This window comes from Amblyomma maculatum, chromosome 8 (assembly GCF_055883805.1).
Source record: "Amblyomma maculatum isolate TAMU_Amacu chromosome 8, ASM5588380v1, whole genome shotgun sequence".
Lineage (NCBI taxonomy): Eukaryota > Metazoa > Arthropoda > Arachnida > Ixodida > Ixodidae > Amblyomma > Amblyomma maculatum.
The window spans coordinates 5,138,925-5,154,821 of NC_139351.1; the positions used below are offsets into that span (position 1 = coordinate 5,138,925).

General features: G+C 46.4%; 1 protein-coding gene across 1 annotated transcript in view; it reads right to left on the minus strand.

Annotated features, from left to right (window-relative positions):
• LOC146180470 (arrestin domain-containing protein 3-like) overlaps positions 1 to 15,897 on the minus strand; it is a 169,595-nt gene that overhangs the window by 67,975 nt on the left and 85,723 nt on the right. Inside the window, exon 2 of the mRNA XM_084577792.1 lies at positions 2,779 to 2,901. Coding sequence (XP_084433918.1) covers positions 2,779 to 2,901 — 123 coding nt within the window. The remainder of the gene's footprint in view (positions 1 to 2,778; positions 2,902 to 15,897) is intronic.

Genomic DNA, 15,897 nt, shown 5'->3' on the forward strand with positions numbered 1-15,897 from the left:
GGACACTTTGGCGACTAAAGTGATGAAAGGCGAAAGCTTGAGTGCTGCATTCTGCTACGCGACTGTTGCGCATGTAGCGATAAATGCCGTTACGAGTAATGTGAGCGACAACTCTTCTACATTCTGCAAGTGCATTTATTCAATGAATTCTGCTTTGCAGAGACGAGATCTCACTCCTTGTATCTTCGCAGTTGTTCTACGTTTACTGTTTGGTTGATTTTATCCAGTGCGCGGCATTAATTAGTAAATAATCCACTATACAACTGTCACTAATTAGTAAGTTTTGTTTAATATTTTTAATTAGTGGGTAATTAGTAAATAATTATTTACCCATTAGTGATTGATCATTGATTGGCATATGACCATATAAGGCAGGCATTCGCGCATACTGTGGTGGTGCTCTGTGATTGGTCGAGACCTGCATGACGTCCCGTCTCGACCAATCAGAGCCGCCGCTAAAGCGTGAAACTTTTGCTGACGACAACGATGAGGCAATAAATGCTTACGCCTTTAAAGGCTTAACCCTTAAAAACAGGGGTTCAATGCATAAAAAAAGGCAGTGCCGGTGGGCAGACCAGAATGGATTCACGTGGCCTTCTTTGGGTGACAGATTGAAGCGGGGTATAAGAAAAGCGAGTTGGGATGTCTGGATAGAGTTATGGGGAGTTCGAAAGGGACTTTTTTAATCGATCGAGATTGTCGAACCTCTTTTTCTTGCCTTCGTTGAGGGGCAGCACTCGATTGTGCCAAATTTACGCACCTCCGCTAGCATGCGCATTCTCATTGTCATTTTTCCAGATCACCTTCTTAACAGCTAGGAAATTCTGTCATGGTCCACTTACCGAGATCTCCTCTCCCATTCAGGCAGCACCACTCGCTCTGGCTTATGTTTTATTGGTCTTTACTCCGAGGTGATGGAAACACAGATGAAAAACCTGCCACGGATTCTATAAGTGGCCGACGTATTTTCTGTAATGAGCATTGGCCATTGGGACGTCATAGTGGGGAGGTTTCTTGAGCAATTACTACCAACTTGGGCTAATTTAAGGGGACGTGATGTCCGACAGTACACGGGTGCCTTGCGTTTCCACCTCCACCAAAATGGAATCAAACCCACGTCACTGGGATATATGAGTGCTCTAGAAATGAACTCAAAGAAAGAAAGGGGCTACTTCGTATTCTTCTCTGGGTTGGGCACTTGCGACAAACATGGAGTATTCGATAAGTGTTTGTTCACAGAGATTTAATCAAAATGCAATCGTCTGGTTGAAGAGGGTGACTCTCATGGTCACCTGACTAGAACCTGACACCCTGCATTCATACATTCGTAATTTGGACACAACGCAAATACAATATGGCACACAAAATACACACGTTCCTGTAAGACTGCAAGTTTTCGCATTTAGCAATGAATATAGGTAGGTAAGGAACACCGTTTTTGCAAAACAATATATTTGAAGATAAGAAATAACCCCAAACAAGGCCACTTGCAGAGCAAGAAGAAGGATGTGCAAGGAGTAGTGGATGATCTTTTAAGCGACAACAACTGCACTGGGACTGCTTATGTACACAAAGGAGCTGGTTTAAAAGTTTAAACATAATTCAAAAGAAAACCTTTGCCTGTTTTCAGAAAGCAGACAGAGAGAAACAGGTTTTTTTGACATCTGGTCAGAGTTGATGTTCAGCAGGTTTGGAATTCGTCAACTTAATTATCTTCCATAGTTTGTCCTTCATTTATGTTTGACAAAACTGGCTTTCCTAAATTTGTACTTTGTCTCATGTTTAGTATACTTCGAGATGAATAGTGTTGGATCGCCCTTAAAATCTGCGTAAGCAACCTCTGACAATTGCAGCTTAACAGTGATTCCGTAGAACACGTTATTATGCTAGTTGGTGCTTTGCATGGAGAAAGAATTAAAGAACCAAATCATAGAAAATGAACTCGATTCCCACTCTTTTACCCTTTTTTTTTGTCGGCAGAATGCTTTTATAAAAGCCACTTGGGGATGCTGCCTGAGTGGCCTCAGAACCTAGGATGTCACTGTGTTGACCAATCAGCAAATGTTGCGGCGACTGCAGAGTGTTCACCGAACGTGCGCTCTAATGCCATCGCGTCAATATAATGCGAGCGTGCTGTCAGCACAAAACTCTGCTTCCCTATCAGTGAAAGAGTGTCGTGAAAAAGAATATATATCAGCATTAAAATAATATCTTTTCGAGCCTTTTTTAGCGTACGACTCTGTTGTGGCTTATCCTGGACATAATTTACCGAATGTCGAGAAACACGTTAAGCAAACGAATAAATAAACATGCAAGAACTAAAACGCACCACAATCTAATGCGTCTTAATGGATATCTATTTTTGACAAAAATTCAATGATACATGCCATTTTAAAACCTGTAAAGTCAGCATCTCAAGTCTTGCGTAAATATACGTGCCCTCTGAGCGGCCTTCCAGTTTGGTTGAAAGGTCTGATTAGGCTTCCTGGTTTCATTCGCCAAGTTTCCGATGCACTAACACAATTTGCACCTTTGCTTTTAACACGGATTCTTTTGTGAATAAATTATATCAAATTCATTCCATCACGTTTCTGAAGGCAACGAGATCAACAGCATGCAGAGAGAATACGTTCTTGGTCGTCACGAGATACCTTCTTGGGAATCCGTACACTTGGCGATTACGTTTTGATTGAAGCATAGCGAGCGAACTTTTGATCCAGTCAGAGGAATATCAAATCAAGGCAAGAGCGCGAATATTCACAATAAGAGGGCGCTCACCTTTTCCCCAGATGACAGCCCGGTCATCGATGAAGACTTGATCGTCTTTGACTGTCCGCCGGTCGCCACTGACGACCACCTTCCACTCGGCGTGCGCCTTGCCTCGTAGCATCACCCGGATTGCTGCGAGAGCAGTTGCTTCATGAGCCAGAAATCTCAGAAAACAAAACACATTCAGCCGTCACCACAGAAGTGTGCTATTTTTCCCCATAAATCTCTGGTAGCGAATAAAATGCACGTTGTAGCGTTTTTCTGTTGTGTTCAGCTGATTGTGTTTTGCGCAGAAGCAAAGATACATAAAAGGGCAATTTTATTTATTTTTTTATTTACCCTCGGCACCAAAAGCTAGTACCCCAGGACCAGCTGGTATAGTAGATGAATTGGCACCATGAGTGTATGCAAATTGAACGTGAGAATAAAGAAATTCATGGATGGATTCATGGACTACTAGGTCAACATTCGAAACACTTAATTTATGAGAAGCAATCAGTGATCTACTTTATTTCATTTATTTTACACTCAGAGCTTTCGCCTTGTAGTGGGAGTGAACTAAATTACCCACTACTGCCACAAGAAATGCATGCGTTAGGACACCTCGGTCGCTGAACAGAGTGAAAGCTATAATGCACAAGAAAGAGAATTAAAAAAATAACTTATATGCACTTTGTAAAAATAAAGAGAAATTATCATTGGTTGAAACACACGAGATGTCATTTTCCCATTCTGCAGTATGTTCCATTCCTTTACAGTTTTTGCAATAATAAAGTAAACGTTTTAACGATTCATTCTGCCTCTCTAATCCCCGAAAAGGATGGCCCCGGAGCATGACGCAGAGACCGCGATCTCGCGGGAGAGACGACAACGCGACCTTTTTCTCTCGCTGCGTCCAAGCTTTCATCGTGCTTTTTATGATGCCTGTCAGATACTAACGCTCTCGGTTTTGTGCCATCCTCAATAATCGATTCGAAGAGCGGAGCAAGCAGCCAGTGCCAAGCTCATGCGTATAGCCTGTCACTCCCCGTTAACTGCATGCAGGAATCAATAACAACTGTTCGTAACAGTGATAGATAACCTTTAGGGCCATTATGAGGCGCGCGTCTCTTCGCAGCCCATGTTGCAGTCACGTAGAAGAAAATTTGACCGCATATTTAAAGCAAAATTTTGAAACCACCCGTATTGGTGCACATTCGTTCGTCAAGCGCGATGCGAGACGAATACTAAACGAGTACTAAACGAGGAATCTTACCGTAGATGTCGTTTTGGTGTTGTTTTCTGCTAGCCTGTTTTCATGTTTCCTTTGTCGTGACGCTGGGGCTACGTCGACCCGGCCTTCACTTGGTAGCGTGCAGAGACTCGGGGTTGAAGTAGGAATGAATCTTCGAAGTTGGTGAAATATGTACAAGCAGGTTTAATGGCACTTTGAGAAAACTTATTTACAATATTTACACGCAAAAGAAGGGTACATCAGCAAAATGGCAAGCGTTAAGAGTTCATAGCGAGAAGCGACTGGATGAGCCGTTTACCCAGGGCCCAGAGCGACATTTCGTGCTCTGCAGCGTCCTTAAAACCCCCCTATGTCCAGCCCCTCTCTGAAGATGTTGACCAACCAAATCCAGGGCACGCCCCTCAGGTATCGGCATCCAATCGAACACATCACTGCACTGATGGTCTGAAGCACTGACTGGTCCGGTATTCATTCGTTGGGCGTGATCACTTGTTGGCGGGAAAAGCTTGGGAACGGCGAGGAGAGGAGGTACATTTCTATTCTTCAGCAAAGAAACCACAGGCTGGTTCTGACAAGTGGTTTTACTTCTCAGAAACCCGAGTGCACGTGGCGCCGCATCCGCTCCCAGCATTGTCCGTTTTCGACAATTGCAAATATTTCCTGCATTCCTGGGAAATCACTTAATGGCTGTATGCGTCATGCTCCTTTCTTGTCCTGCACGTCAGCGGACATGTCACTCTGTCGTCTCCTTTGGAAAGTAGGCATTCCTCACTGGACGATAGGGCTTATCGACTGGAAGGGTGAACAAAAGAAAGAAAGCACTTCCTGCATTTCCCGCAGGGGGACGTTTCTTTGTGTTTTTCCAGACGTTCTCTTGGCAGGGTCAATTTGGCATTTGCAGGTTGTCCACAAAGCAAAACAGGCTTACAAAACAGGATTCCTGGAAACAGGCTCACTTAGAGCCATTGGACCATCACCACATATTCACAATACTTTTCCATGCCCACAGGCGAACAATAGAGCGCGCAAATGCGGATGCTTGGTCGTAACAGCCTCCTCCCCCGCCAGAAGAGTCTCGGAGGGCAGCAGTCCCAGCTGCTGCATGAAGAGACGACTTAATGGCCTGCACGTGAACGCTTGAAGCTCGCTGTTGCTTGTCGCGTTGTCTTGATTGTTGTAGGCCAAATTGCTCGAGCTGTCTGAAACTCAACCACATGTCGAAGCAAGCACTCGGCTCCCGTCTGAAGAGACCAGGTTAAAAGAAAACTGCCATTGTTGTTCGAGAAAAGCCCACTCTCAAGACGTTCAGGACCCACGTATTCCTAGAAAACCAAACGTGCTGCTTTACATAGCCACACATATACAAGCGCACGAAAAAAAAAAAAAACCTGATTATCAATTTGGATACATGGTGAGGAACATCTTGGACCGCTTAGAAAGAGCGGCTAAGCGCGTCCGCATTCCCATTTAACTTCCCCTTTTTGTATCTTATTTCAAAATTGTACTGCTGTAAAATCAAGCTCCACCTAAGAAGGCGACTGTTCTTCGATGTCGCAGTTTGCAGCCAAGCCAGGGGACAATGGTCCGTCTCTACGGTGAATTTGGCCCCTCCAAGATAGCACTGCAATTTTTGAATGGCCCATACAATGCAAGCGCACTCTTTCTCTGACGCGCAATAAGCCCTCTCTCTAGAACTCAGTTTTCTGCTCAAGTAGAGCACGGGGTGCTCATTACCGTCGTCATCTCTCTGGCAGAGAACAGCACCTAACCCTCGATCACTGGCATCACACTGGACCGTGAATTCTCGGCCATAGTCTGGAGCTCGCAATACCGGACGGCTAATCAGCACAGCCTTCAGGTTTACGAAGGAGGCTTCCTTTTGTTCGTCCCAGACTACATTTGTCGGTTCTGTCTTGCGGAGAGCGTCGGTCAGAGGGCTAGCCAAAGCTGAATAGTTAGGGATGTAGTGATTGTAGTACCCAGTCAGACCCAGGAATGCTCGAATTTCCGTCTTCGTGCTCGGCCGCGGGTAGTCTGCTACCGCAGAAATCTTAATCTCGCTGGGTTTCCTGAAACCTTGACCTACATTGTGACCCAAGTAGTCCACGGTCGCCCTTGCCAGGCAACATTTCTCGGCCTTTACGGTTAGTCCAGCTTGACGCAAAAGGCTCAGTACAGCTCTTAGATGTACCATATGGTCCGCCCATGAGTCGGAAAAAACCGCAATGTCGTCTAAATAAGGCACCGCGAATGTTTCACACCCCTTTAAAACCCTATCCATGAGTCGGGAAAAACAAAATGGAGCATTTTTGAGCCCGAAACTCATCATTGTTGGCTGGTAGCTGCCCGTCGGAGTGACGAAAGCCGCGTATCTGCTGGCGCGTTCAGTGAGCGGTACTTGCCAGTATCCTCGAGTAAGGTCCAGCGTAGTCACATATGCCGCTCTACTGACCTGTTCTACTCTCTCCTCAATATTCGGAATAGGATACACTTGATCCCTGGTGAGAGAATTTAGCTTTCGGTAGTCTACCACAGGCCTAGGGTCTTTACCTGGAGCTTCTACTAAGATCATAGGCGAAGCATAATCGCTTTCCGAGGGTTTTATTACTCCCAATTCCAGCATGCGAGTTACTTCCCTATCCAGAATTTCTCTTTGCCTTGGAGAAAATCGGTAGCACCTTGATCGCACTGGCACGTCTGAAGTCAGCTCAATATCGTGCTCAGTCAAATCAGTTCTGCCTGGCCTGTCCACGAAGCAGGCCTCAAACTCTGTTATTATCTCGCCCAGATCGGACAGCTGGGATTTCTTTAGTTCTCCTCTCTGCTCCGTCTTTTTGAGAAGCTCCTGAGCGTTGCTTCCTTTTCCGCTGAGGCAAATCAAGTTGTCCCCCATCTCCTCGGGAAGGTGTAACGTTAGATTTACCACGGCTTGCTCCATAGCTAAGTCCTCTCGAGTTCCACTTAAAAGTCTCGTGAGATTACTAGACCCTGGCGGCAAGAGGTTACTCTCAAGAACGTCCTCATTCCGCGTCTCATCAAGCTCACTTTCAAGACTTATCTGAGATGCCTCGCTCTCAAAGTTTTCTGACCTGCTATCTTCCGCATCTACCACTGTTTTAGCTGCCGTTTCCTCCGCTGTGGATTCTTCTGGAATGAGCAGTGTAGCTAGTTCTCGCGCCTTTGAACGTGTTAAGGCTTGCACAACTATGTCTCCGAAAAGGATGCCCCTCTTTCGCAGTAGCATGTCCGATTTGTTAGAGAACAAATACGGATAGCACTTAGGAAGCTTTCCTGAAACGGCAGCCTCGGTTGTTAACTTGCCGAAAGGGCCCTCGATGACCACGTTCGCGATTGGCAAGCACACACTCTGATACTCCACTACCTGGCGGATCCATGCACACTGTCCGGTATAGTCGGAAGGCGACACATACGCCGGATGGACAACATCCATCGTTGCGGCCGAATCGCGCAGTACCTTGCAAGGCTTCCCGTTGACTACTAGGTCATGCAGGTAGGGTTCTAAAAGCTGCATATTTTCATCGCAGTCCCTGACATACGAGAAAACAATCTTTTCTTTCCGGCAGTTGACGGCAATGTGACCCTGCTCATTACACCTAAAGCATGTGAGCGGCTTCCTAGCCTCAAGCTTATTCTTTGTGTTCTGCGCGTTGGTCACTTCCCCACTTTTCTCACTGCCGTCCTTTCTAGGGCGTTTGCCTGAAGAAGCCTTCCTTTCTTCGTTTGCAAATCTAGCAAAGTGCCTTTTCTGACGGTTATTTACACTGAACTTGGGATTGCGGGGCCTATCCACTGCTGGGTTGCTGAATTGTCGGCGCGAAACATACTCCTCAATAAGTTCGGCAGCTTCAGTTGCCGACTTAATTTCGCCTCGGTCCTGTAACCAATTTCTTTCTTTTTCTGGGAGGCAGTTATAAAACTGCTCCAAAAGAATTCGCTCGACTACAGCGTCCCTATCACTGTAGGAATCAGTGCTCTTTAGCCACTCGCCCAAATTAACTCTTAAATTGTAGAGGAATTCAGGGTAACTCTCGTCCCTGGACTTAGTAGCTTTCCGAAAACGTTGTCTGAACGCCTCGGCGCTAAGCCTATACTTTCTCAGAAGGCAAGCTTTGACCTTCTCGTAGTTGTCCGCGTCCTCCTTGCTTAGCCGCGCGACAACCTCCGCTGCCTCGCAGGGCAGAACCGTCAATAATCTCTGAGACCACGTGTCTCGCTGGAAGGACAGTTTTTCGCAAGTTCGCTCAAAGTTAGCCAGATACAGACCGATATCCCCTGATATCACATATGGCTGCATGTACTTTGACATCTTGAAATCTGCCTCCTTGTTGAGACGAGGTACCGCTAGCTGGGGACAATCGCCCGACCTCTTGCTCAACTCTAGTTCTAATTTCCGGAGCTCAATTTCTAGCTCCAGCTTTTTTGCTTCTCTTTCAATTTCACGCTCTTTCTGCTGTCTGAGCTGTTCCTTTTTTTGACCGATGAGGTTCCATGCTTCACTGAGCTCCTCATCATCGGTTCCTAGATCAGTGATTGCCTTTATAATCAAGGGTTTTCGTGCCAAACCACTTGTATCAATTCCCAATTCCTCACACAATAGCAACAGGTCCGGTTTCTGCAGCTTTTGTAGGTCCATGATCGCTCCGAGTGTCGGCTACTTCCAAAACAACTGTGCAAACTACCAAACCTAAAGGCGTTTCCACACTCTTTTTACCAGTTCTAAAATCTAACCCTGTTCTAGACCTGGTCCACATCAGAAGAAAAGCCAAGCACTCACCCACACATGCGATCGATGTTCCGAGCTGCTCTCTTGTTGGCCGATTGTTGCTCCTGCTTGTTGCTTGAGATGCCACCTCCGATCACAAGATGTTGTGGCTTGTAGCTTCAGATCCACCTCCAATCACCAGATGTTGTGGCTTGTAGATTCAGATCCCACCTCCAGTCATCAGATGTTGTGGCTTGTAGATTCAGATCCCAACGCTGGTCACCAGTTGTCGTGACGCTGGGGCTACGTCGACCCGGCCTTCACTTGGTAGCGTGCAGAGACTCGGGGTTGAAGTAGGAATGAATCTTCGAAGTTGGTGAAATATGTACAAGCAGGTTTAATGGCACTTTGAGAAAACTTATTTACAATATTTACACGCAAAAGAAGGGTACATCAGCAAAATGGCAAGCGTTAAGAGTTCATAGCGAGAAGCGACTGGATGAGCCGTTTACCCAGGGCCCAGAGCGACATTTCGTGCTCTGCAGCGTCCTTAAAACCCCCCTATGTCCAGCCCCTCTCTGAAGATGTTGACCAACCAAATCCAGGGCACGCCCCTCAGGTATCGGCATCCAATCGAACACATCACTGCACTGATGGTCTGAAGCACTGACTGGTCCGGTATTCATTCGTTGGGCGTGATCACTTGTTGGCGGGAAAAGCTTGGGAACGGCGAGGAGAGGAGGTACATTTCTATTCTTCAGCAAAGAAACCACAGGCTGGTTCTGACAAGTGGTTTTACTTCTCAGAAACCCGAGTGCACGTGGCGCCGCATCCGCTCCCAGCATTGTCCGTTTTCGACAATTGCAAATATTTCCTGCATTCCTGGGAAATCACTTAATGGCTGTATGCGTCATGCTCCTTTCTTGTCCTGCACGTCAGCGGACATGTCACTCTGTCGTCTCCTTTGGAAAGTAGGCATTCCTCACTGGACGATAGGGCTTATCGACTGGAAGGGTGAACAAAAGAAAGAAAGCACTTCCTGCATTTCCCGCAGGGGGACGTTTCTTTGTGTTTTTCCAGACGTTCTCTTGGCAGGGTCAATTTGGCATTTGCAGGTTGTCCACAAAGCAAAACAGGCTTACAAAACAGGATTCCTGGAAACAGGCTCACTTAGAGCCATTGGACCATCACCACATATTCACAATACTTTTCCATGCCCACAGGCGAACAATAGAGCGCGCAAATGCGGATGCTTGGTCGTAACACCTTCCTGCGTGTTTCTGTTACTTTATTTTTTTCTCTTTTTCTTTGCCCCTTCTTCCTTAACTGCTTTACTCTCCTCTTTTATCATGTGGCGGCAGTACCGGATCGCACTGATAAATAGATGGTCTGTGGATGTTGCACGCATTTCCAAGTGCACCGCTTCCAGCCGGGGACGAGCATAAACGGGCTTAGGATAATACATTATGATAATGCACTGTCGCTGTGCCTGCGTCGCTTGGGAACAAGCCCGCAGGTGTTTCGCTGAACATCCACTTCATGCGAGATTAACACAAGCTTTCATCACCTCAGGCATACTTGGCATGGACGGCGCGGCAGAAAGAGACGAGCGCAGAGAACACACAAGGACAAGCGCGTTCATGTCAAGTATGTCTGACCAACCCGCCCAAATGTTTCTTGGTCACCTCAGGGGTCAGCTGGTGTATGTGCCCGAACACAGACTCGATCGACCTTGCATAGCATAGTGAATAAGCCACGGGCGACCAATAAGTTAAACAAAAAATAAGACCAGTAAGTTCCGCCCTGCACCACCTCCGGCAAAAGGGACTTCCTGTTAGAATATCACTCGAGTTGCACCGTCTGGACCGCCGCTGTCGTCAATATTGCCGCGAACTATTTAAATCATTATTAATGCGAACCATAACTTCGCTATGTTCACAAATTTCTGTCCTCAGACCGTGTCCGCAGACCGCGTGCGCAAAATCGTGTCAGCTGCCGTTGCGAGTAATTGAGAAGTGGTAGAGGTTAATGAGTGACGTCAATCGATAGAGGCTGACGTAATGTTGCTGCAGAACAAGTAATTAGGCCAATAAGGTTACTATGTAATTAATTACAGGCAAAAATGTAAAAGTTCTCCACAGCAGTTGTGAGTAATTGAGAATTAGTAGAGGTTAATTAATGAGTGGTGTCAATCCATAGAGGGTGACGTCACATTGTGTAAAAAAAATAATTGGGCCAATAAGCTAGAGACAAAAAAATGAAAAAGTAAAGGCGAAAATGGTCTCAATGGCTTGACGCCACATTTGAATGTATCAAATACTACAATGGTTAATTAAATCAGTCAATTAAGGTGACCTCCAGAGTGTGACGTCCCGCAACCTGAAGTTGAGCCAAAAAAGGGCATAGGAAGGGATTGGCACGCACTTTCAAAGTACCAAAGACGAAAGAAGGTAATTAATGCAGTCAATTAGGGTGACGTCAGGGATGTAATGTCACGCAACCGGAAGTAGAGCCCCAAAAGGGAAGAAAAGGGAATAGGAAGGGATTGGCGCGCAATTAGCAAAATCGTGTCCGAAGCAGTTGTAATTGAGAAGCCGTAGAGGTCAATGAGTGGTTTCAATCGATAGAGGGTGACCGAACGTTGCGTGCGAAAAATTAATAAGGGAAATAAGTTAGTTAGGTAATTAATTAGAGGCAAGACATGAAAAAGTAAAGGCGAAAATTGTCTCATTAGGGAATGGCTTGGCGCCACATTTGAATGTATCAAATACTAAAAACGTTAATTAAATCAGTCAATTAAGGTGACCTCAAAAGTGTGACGTCACGCAACCTGAAGTCGAGCCAAAAAAGGGCATAGGAAGGGATTGGCGCGCAATTTGAGAATGCCAAAGACTAAAGTAATTAAATAAGGCAGTCAGTTAGGGTGACGTCAAGGATGTGACGTCACGCTACCAGTAGTAGAGCCGATAAATGGTATAGGAAGGGATTGGCGCGCAATTTGAATGTACCAAAGAATTAAAATGGGTAAACAAGAAGTGAATTAAGCGACTAGAAGCAACCAGATGAAACCAACAGCAGCATCCGTGCTTTCGCTTACTCCAATGCAGATTCTGCAGTGCTCTTCGATTTTTAGTTCTTTTTCGACATCCGCTGGCATGCGGCCTTATCATTGTGATTCTAGCGCGCGGATCGATTCTGTATTACGTGTTTGTTCATGCTCTTTATCGCGAGATGACGCTTTATCATTTTCTTTGTCGCGCAAGTTGAGTCGGGACGTATCATCATCATTTATTATCCCTTAAAAGCCCCACGTGGGGTATTATTTAAAGGGGGGGGGGGGTATCGATAACATGTATCAATGGTCAGTAGGTCAAAAACGAGAATACAATACAGTAATACAATAACAATGCAAGGATAAAATGTAGCCAATCAAAATTCAAAAACTCCTAAAACAGCCTATAGGCAGTATAAAAGCAAAACAAATTAAATAAATAAAACACGCAACACGGACCACCATGATATAAACTTGAAAGAATAAAAATTGCGCAAGAATGAAACCGTTGTAGTTATTTGTTTAGATGGGCAGCAAGTATAGTGCTGAATTTAAGTGTGTCGTGCTTGAAGGCTATTGATTAGGGTAATTCATTCCTTGCTGCCATTGTGCTGGGAAAAAAAGGACCTGTTGAAAACGTCAGTGCGACCATAAAGACGCTGAACACTCATTGAATTAAAATGGCGACGAGAAGTACTTAGCGGCGGCTGTAAGAGAAAGTTTGGTTGATGAGGAAAATGATAGTATAGTTTATGAAACAAAGTTGTGCAATTTTCCGTCCGATTTCCAGTGGCTGAAGGTCAAGGGAGGCTGTGATACCAGTTATGCTCCAGCCGCTTGCGTGTGTTTCTACAATGTTCCAGCTCATGCTAGTCACCATTTTCGGATTTCTCTACTTTTACCTCGCCGCCTTCAAATTCAGTGCTGACAAGACAAAGTGCATCCGTAGATCGACGTCCGCTGAGCACGATTGTTGCTATCGCCGCCGCTGAATGCATAGTTCTTTTGCGGGCGCAAGTCAGCCCAATAAAGAGTTTATTCCTGCGAAGGTCGTCTCTTCATTTGTTGCCCACGGCATTGTCACCACCACGTGACATCTGGTGGAGGTGCTTAATCCCTGCCGACGTGACCATGAAGCCAAAGACCGAACCAGCCGGGCAGGCACTGCCTCTAGTTTTCTTCCAGCCCAGTGAGCCCCCCAGCTTCCAAAGACGACTGGATGAGAATGCAGAAGACTGTCTCCAGCTGTTTGAACACGTGTCAACGTACAACGCCTGCACAGAGGAAACGAAGCTGAGGTAAGCCTACTTTGCTCTTCAAGATTCAGCCCGCATCTGGTTCGAAAACTATAAGACTTTTTGAAGTATCTGGAGACATTTAACAGACATTGCTTGACAGCTTTTGCCAATCTCGTTCGAAAAGAAAGAGCCCAGGGCTACCTTCAATCCCGAATTCAACTCACTAATGAGTCAGTCCTCAATTGCGTAGAAGAAATGAAGCAGCTGTTTCGCCGTGCAGACCCTGAAATGAGTGAGGAAAAGAAAGTGAACTTTTTAATGCGAGGTGTCAAAGAATACCTTTTCGCGTGCGTCGTGAGAAACCCACCCCAAACCGTGGCCGAATTTGAACGAGAAGCCTCCCTAATAGAACGGACCCTAGACGCCCGGAATCGACAGTACAACCGGCCTCTTCAAATGGTCCCTGCAAACAACTTCGAGACCGCAGCTACAAGTGGGGATAACCTCCGAGAGAATATCCGTGAGGTCGTTCGCGAAAGCCTGCGCTGAATCCTACAATCGTCAACGCAGCCGCAGGTTGCGTCGCTCACTGACGTCATCCATGAGGAAGTCCAGCAAGCTTTGGGTGTTCCTCAAGTGACGGCTCCGACGGCGCCAACACAAGAAGCAACAGCGATGAACTACACTGCTGCATTACGTCGCCCTGCGCCCCGACGTGACTTTCCAAGCCCTCGACGCTACCGTCCTGTTCCTGAAAGCCACCCCATGGTCCCCGCCCGCAATGGTACCAACGACCTCAAAGCCTCAGGATGAGCGACGCCTGGAGGACCGGGAACAACCAGCCATTATACTTCCACTGCGGCGAGGCCGGCCAGATTTTACGACACTGCCCATACCGACGAATCGGCCTCCGCGGGTTCGCAGTTGGCGCCACACGACCCTGCCCCGGTGAACAACCGTAAGAAATCGAGAACTATCTGCATAGCGGCGAGTTTGAGCCACCAAGCCGTTGGTTCAGGTCCCCATCGCCGTACAGGACCCACTTTGCGTTGTCAGGCCGCAACTACGATGGGCATGCGAGAAGTACGGGGATCGACACCCCGCACCTCCACCAAATGTCACGTGGTGGTGACAATGCCGTTGGTAACAAATGAAGAGCGTATCTTTGCAAGAATAAACTCTTTATTGGGCTGACTTGCGCCCGCAAGAGACCTAAGCAATCGGCAGCGGAAATAGTAACAATCGTGCTCAGATACGGATGCCAGTTTCACTTGCCAGCACTGAATTTAAAGGCGGCGAGCGGCTGAAATCTTCGAGATACGATCCGACGCGCATCTTGTGTGACAATACAGCGCTCAGGTAGGAATGAAGAAACCACAGAGCTCCTTGCTGGAAGCATTCTGCCAGCAACTTCCCAGTTACTTGCAGCTTCTAAAGCGCTTTTAGTGTAAAGCTCAGTAGTACTTTCGAACGGGCTAGTTGGCTATACGACTCCGACGACCTCTACCGCTGCATGGTTATACACAAAAAACAATACATACACAAGAGAAATAAACCAACACGCTACCAACTGCCAGTTTTTTGGTACGAAGAAGAAAGCTTCACACAAAACGTGGGGTTACAATATAAAGAAGTAGTAAACAAAAGATTCAGAAAAAAGAAATGAAAATAAAAATAAAAATAATGACAAATTAGGTCTAACTTTTTGTCACATTGTCCAAACGGATACATATCACCTCCTTGTTGTTGAGCGCCACCGACGGAACACTCACCCATTCCCTTCTTCCCCCGAAATCATCTTGAAGGCTTCAATAATCTCTCTTTTATAACTGTATTTTGAGCCTGCCAGCACCTTGGTTTCGGTGAACCTTGGTACACAATGGGGGCCCCTCAAGTCCTGTTGATTATCATCCGTTTTACACCGGGAGCTATGGGTCGCCAGGTTTCCTGGAGCAGACAATGCGGCAGACGAATTTCTGTGTTCCCTTAGCCTTTCATTGATGCATTGGTCTGTTTGCCCCACGTAGGCCTTCCCACATGTCAGGGGGATCTTGTACACGACACCCGTGCGGCATTTGACAAACCGTTCCCTGTGCAGTATTCCGCATACTTCCTTAGTCTCTTTCGATTCCTTCACCTTCCTGCACATACTTTTTAACTTGTTTGGTGCGGACAGCACGACCCTAATTTAGAATCGGCTGGCTATCTTCTTAAGACTGTGTGATATGCCATGTACGTATGGCAGGACAACAACCTGTCTTCTTTTTTCAGTCTCTACGTTCTCTTGTTCGGGGTCGCATCTTCTTCAAACAGCTTTCAGCCGCAGATATCAGCATGCTCCTCGGATATCCGCTTCGTTTTAACCTCTCAATCTGTATGTTGACACTGTCGCCCATCAAGTGCGGACAGGATTTGATCAGTGCCTGCCGTAAACAAGACACAGCCAGCCCCCGCTTTTATTAACTTAGTATGACCGGAGTCGTATGGAAGATGACCTTTTGCCCCTCGTGTTCTATAAAATCTTCGTGCAGCACAAGTCTGATATCCAGGTACTGGATCAGTGCATTTTCTGGTTGCTCAAAAGTGAACTCAAGCCCCGGATGTGTTTTAGGGAATAGTGCCACAATGCTTTCAACCTTGCTCTCTGTGTAATCTTCATACGGCAGGCATACGCGGCCTGTTGAAGAACTCCAAAATATCAGTAAGCGGCTGATATTTTCCAAGAGGTGGGCAAGGAATAATTAACAAAGGAAATAAACGGATGCAAGAAGCTGACCCTGACAACATTCTTTGCCGTCAAGACACACAAGGAGGGAAACCCTTTCCGAGTCATCGTGGAGGACCGTTCCACATGGCAGCACTGCACAGGTTTATTTCTTCA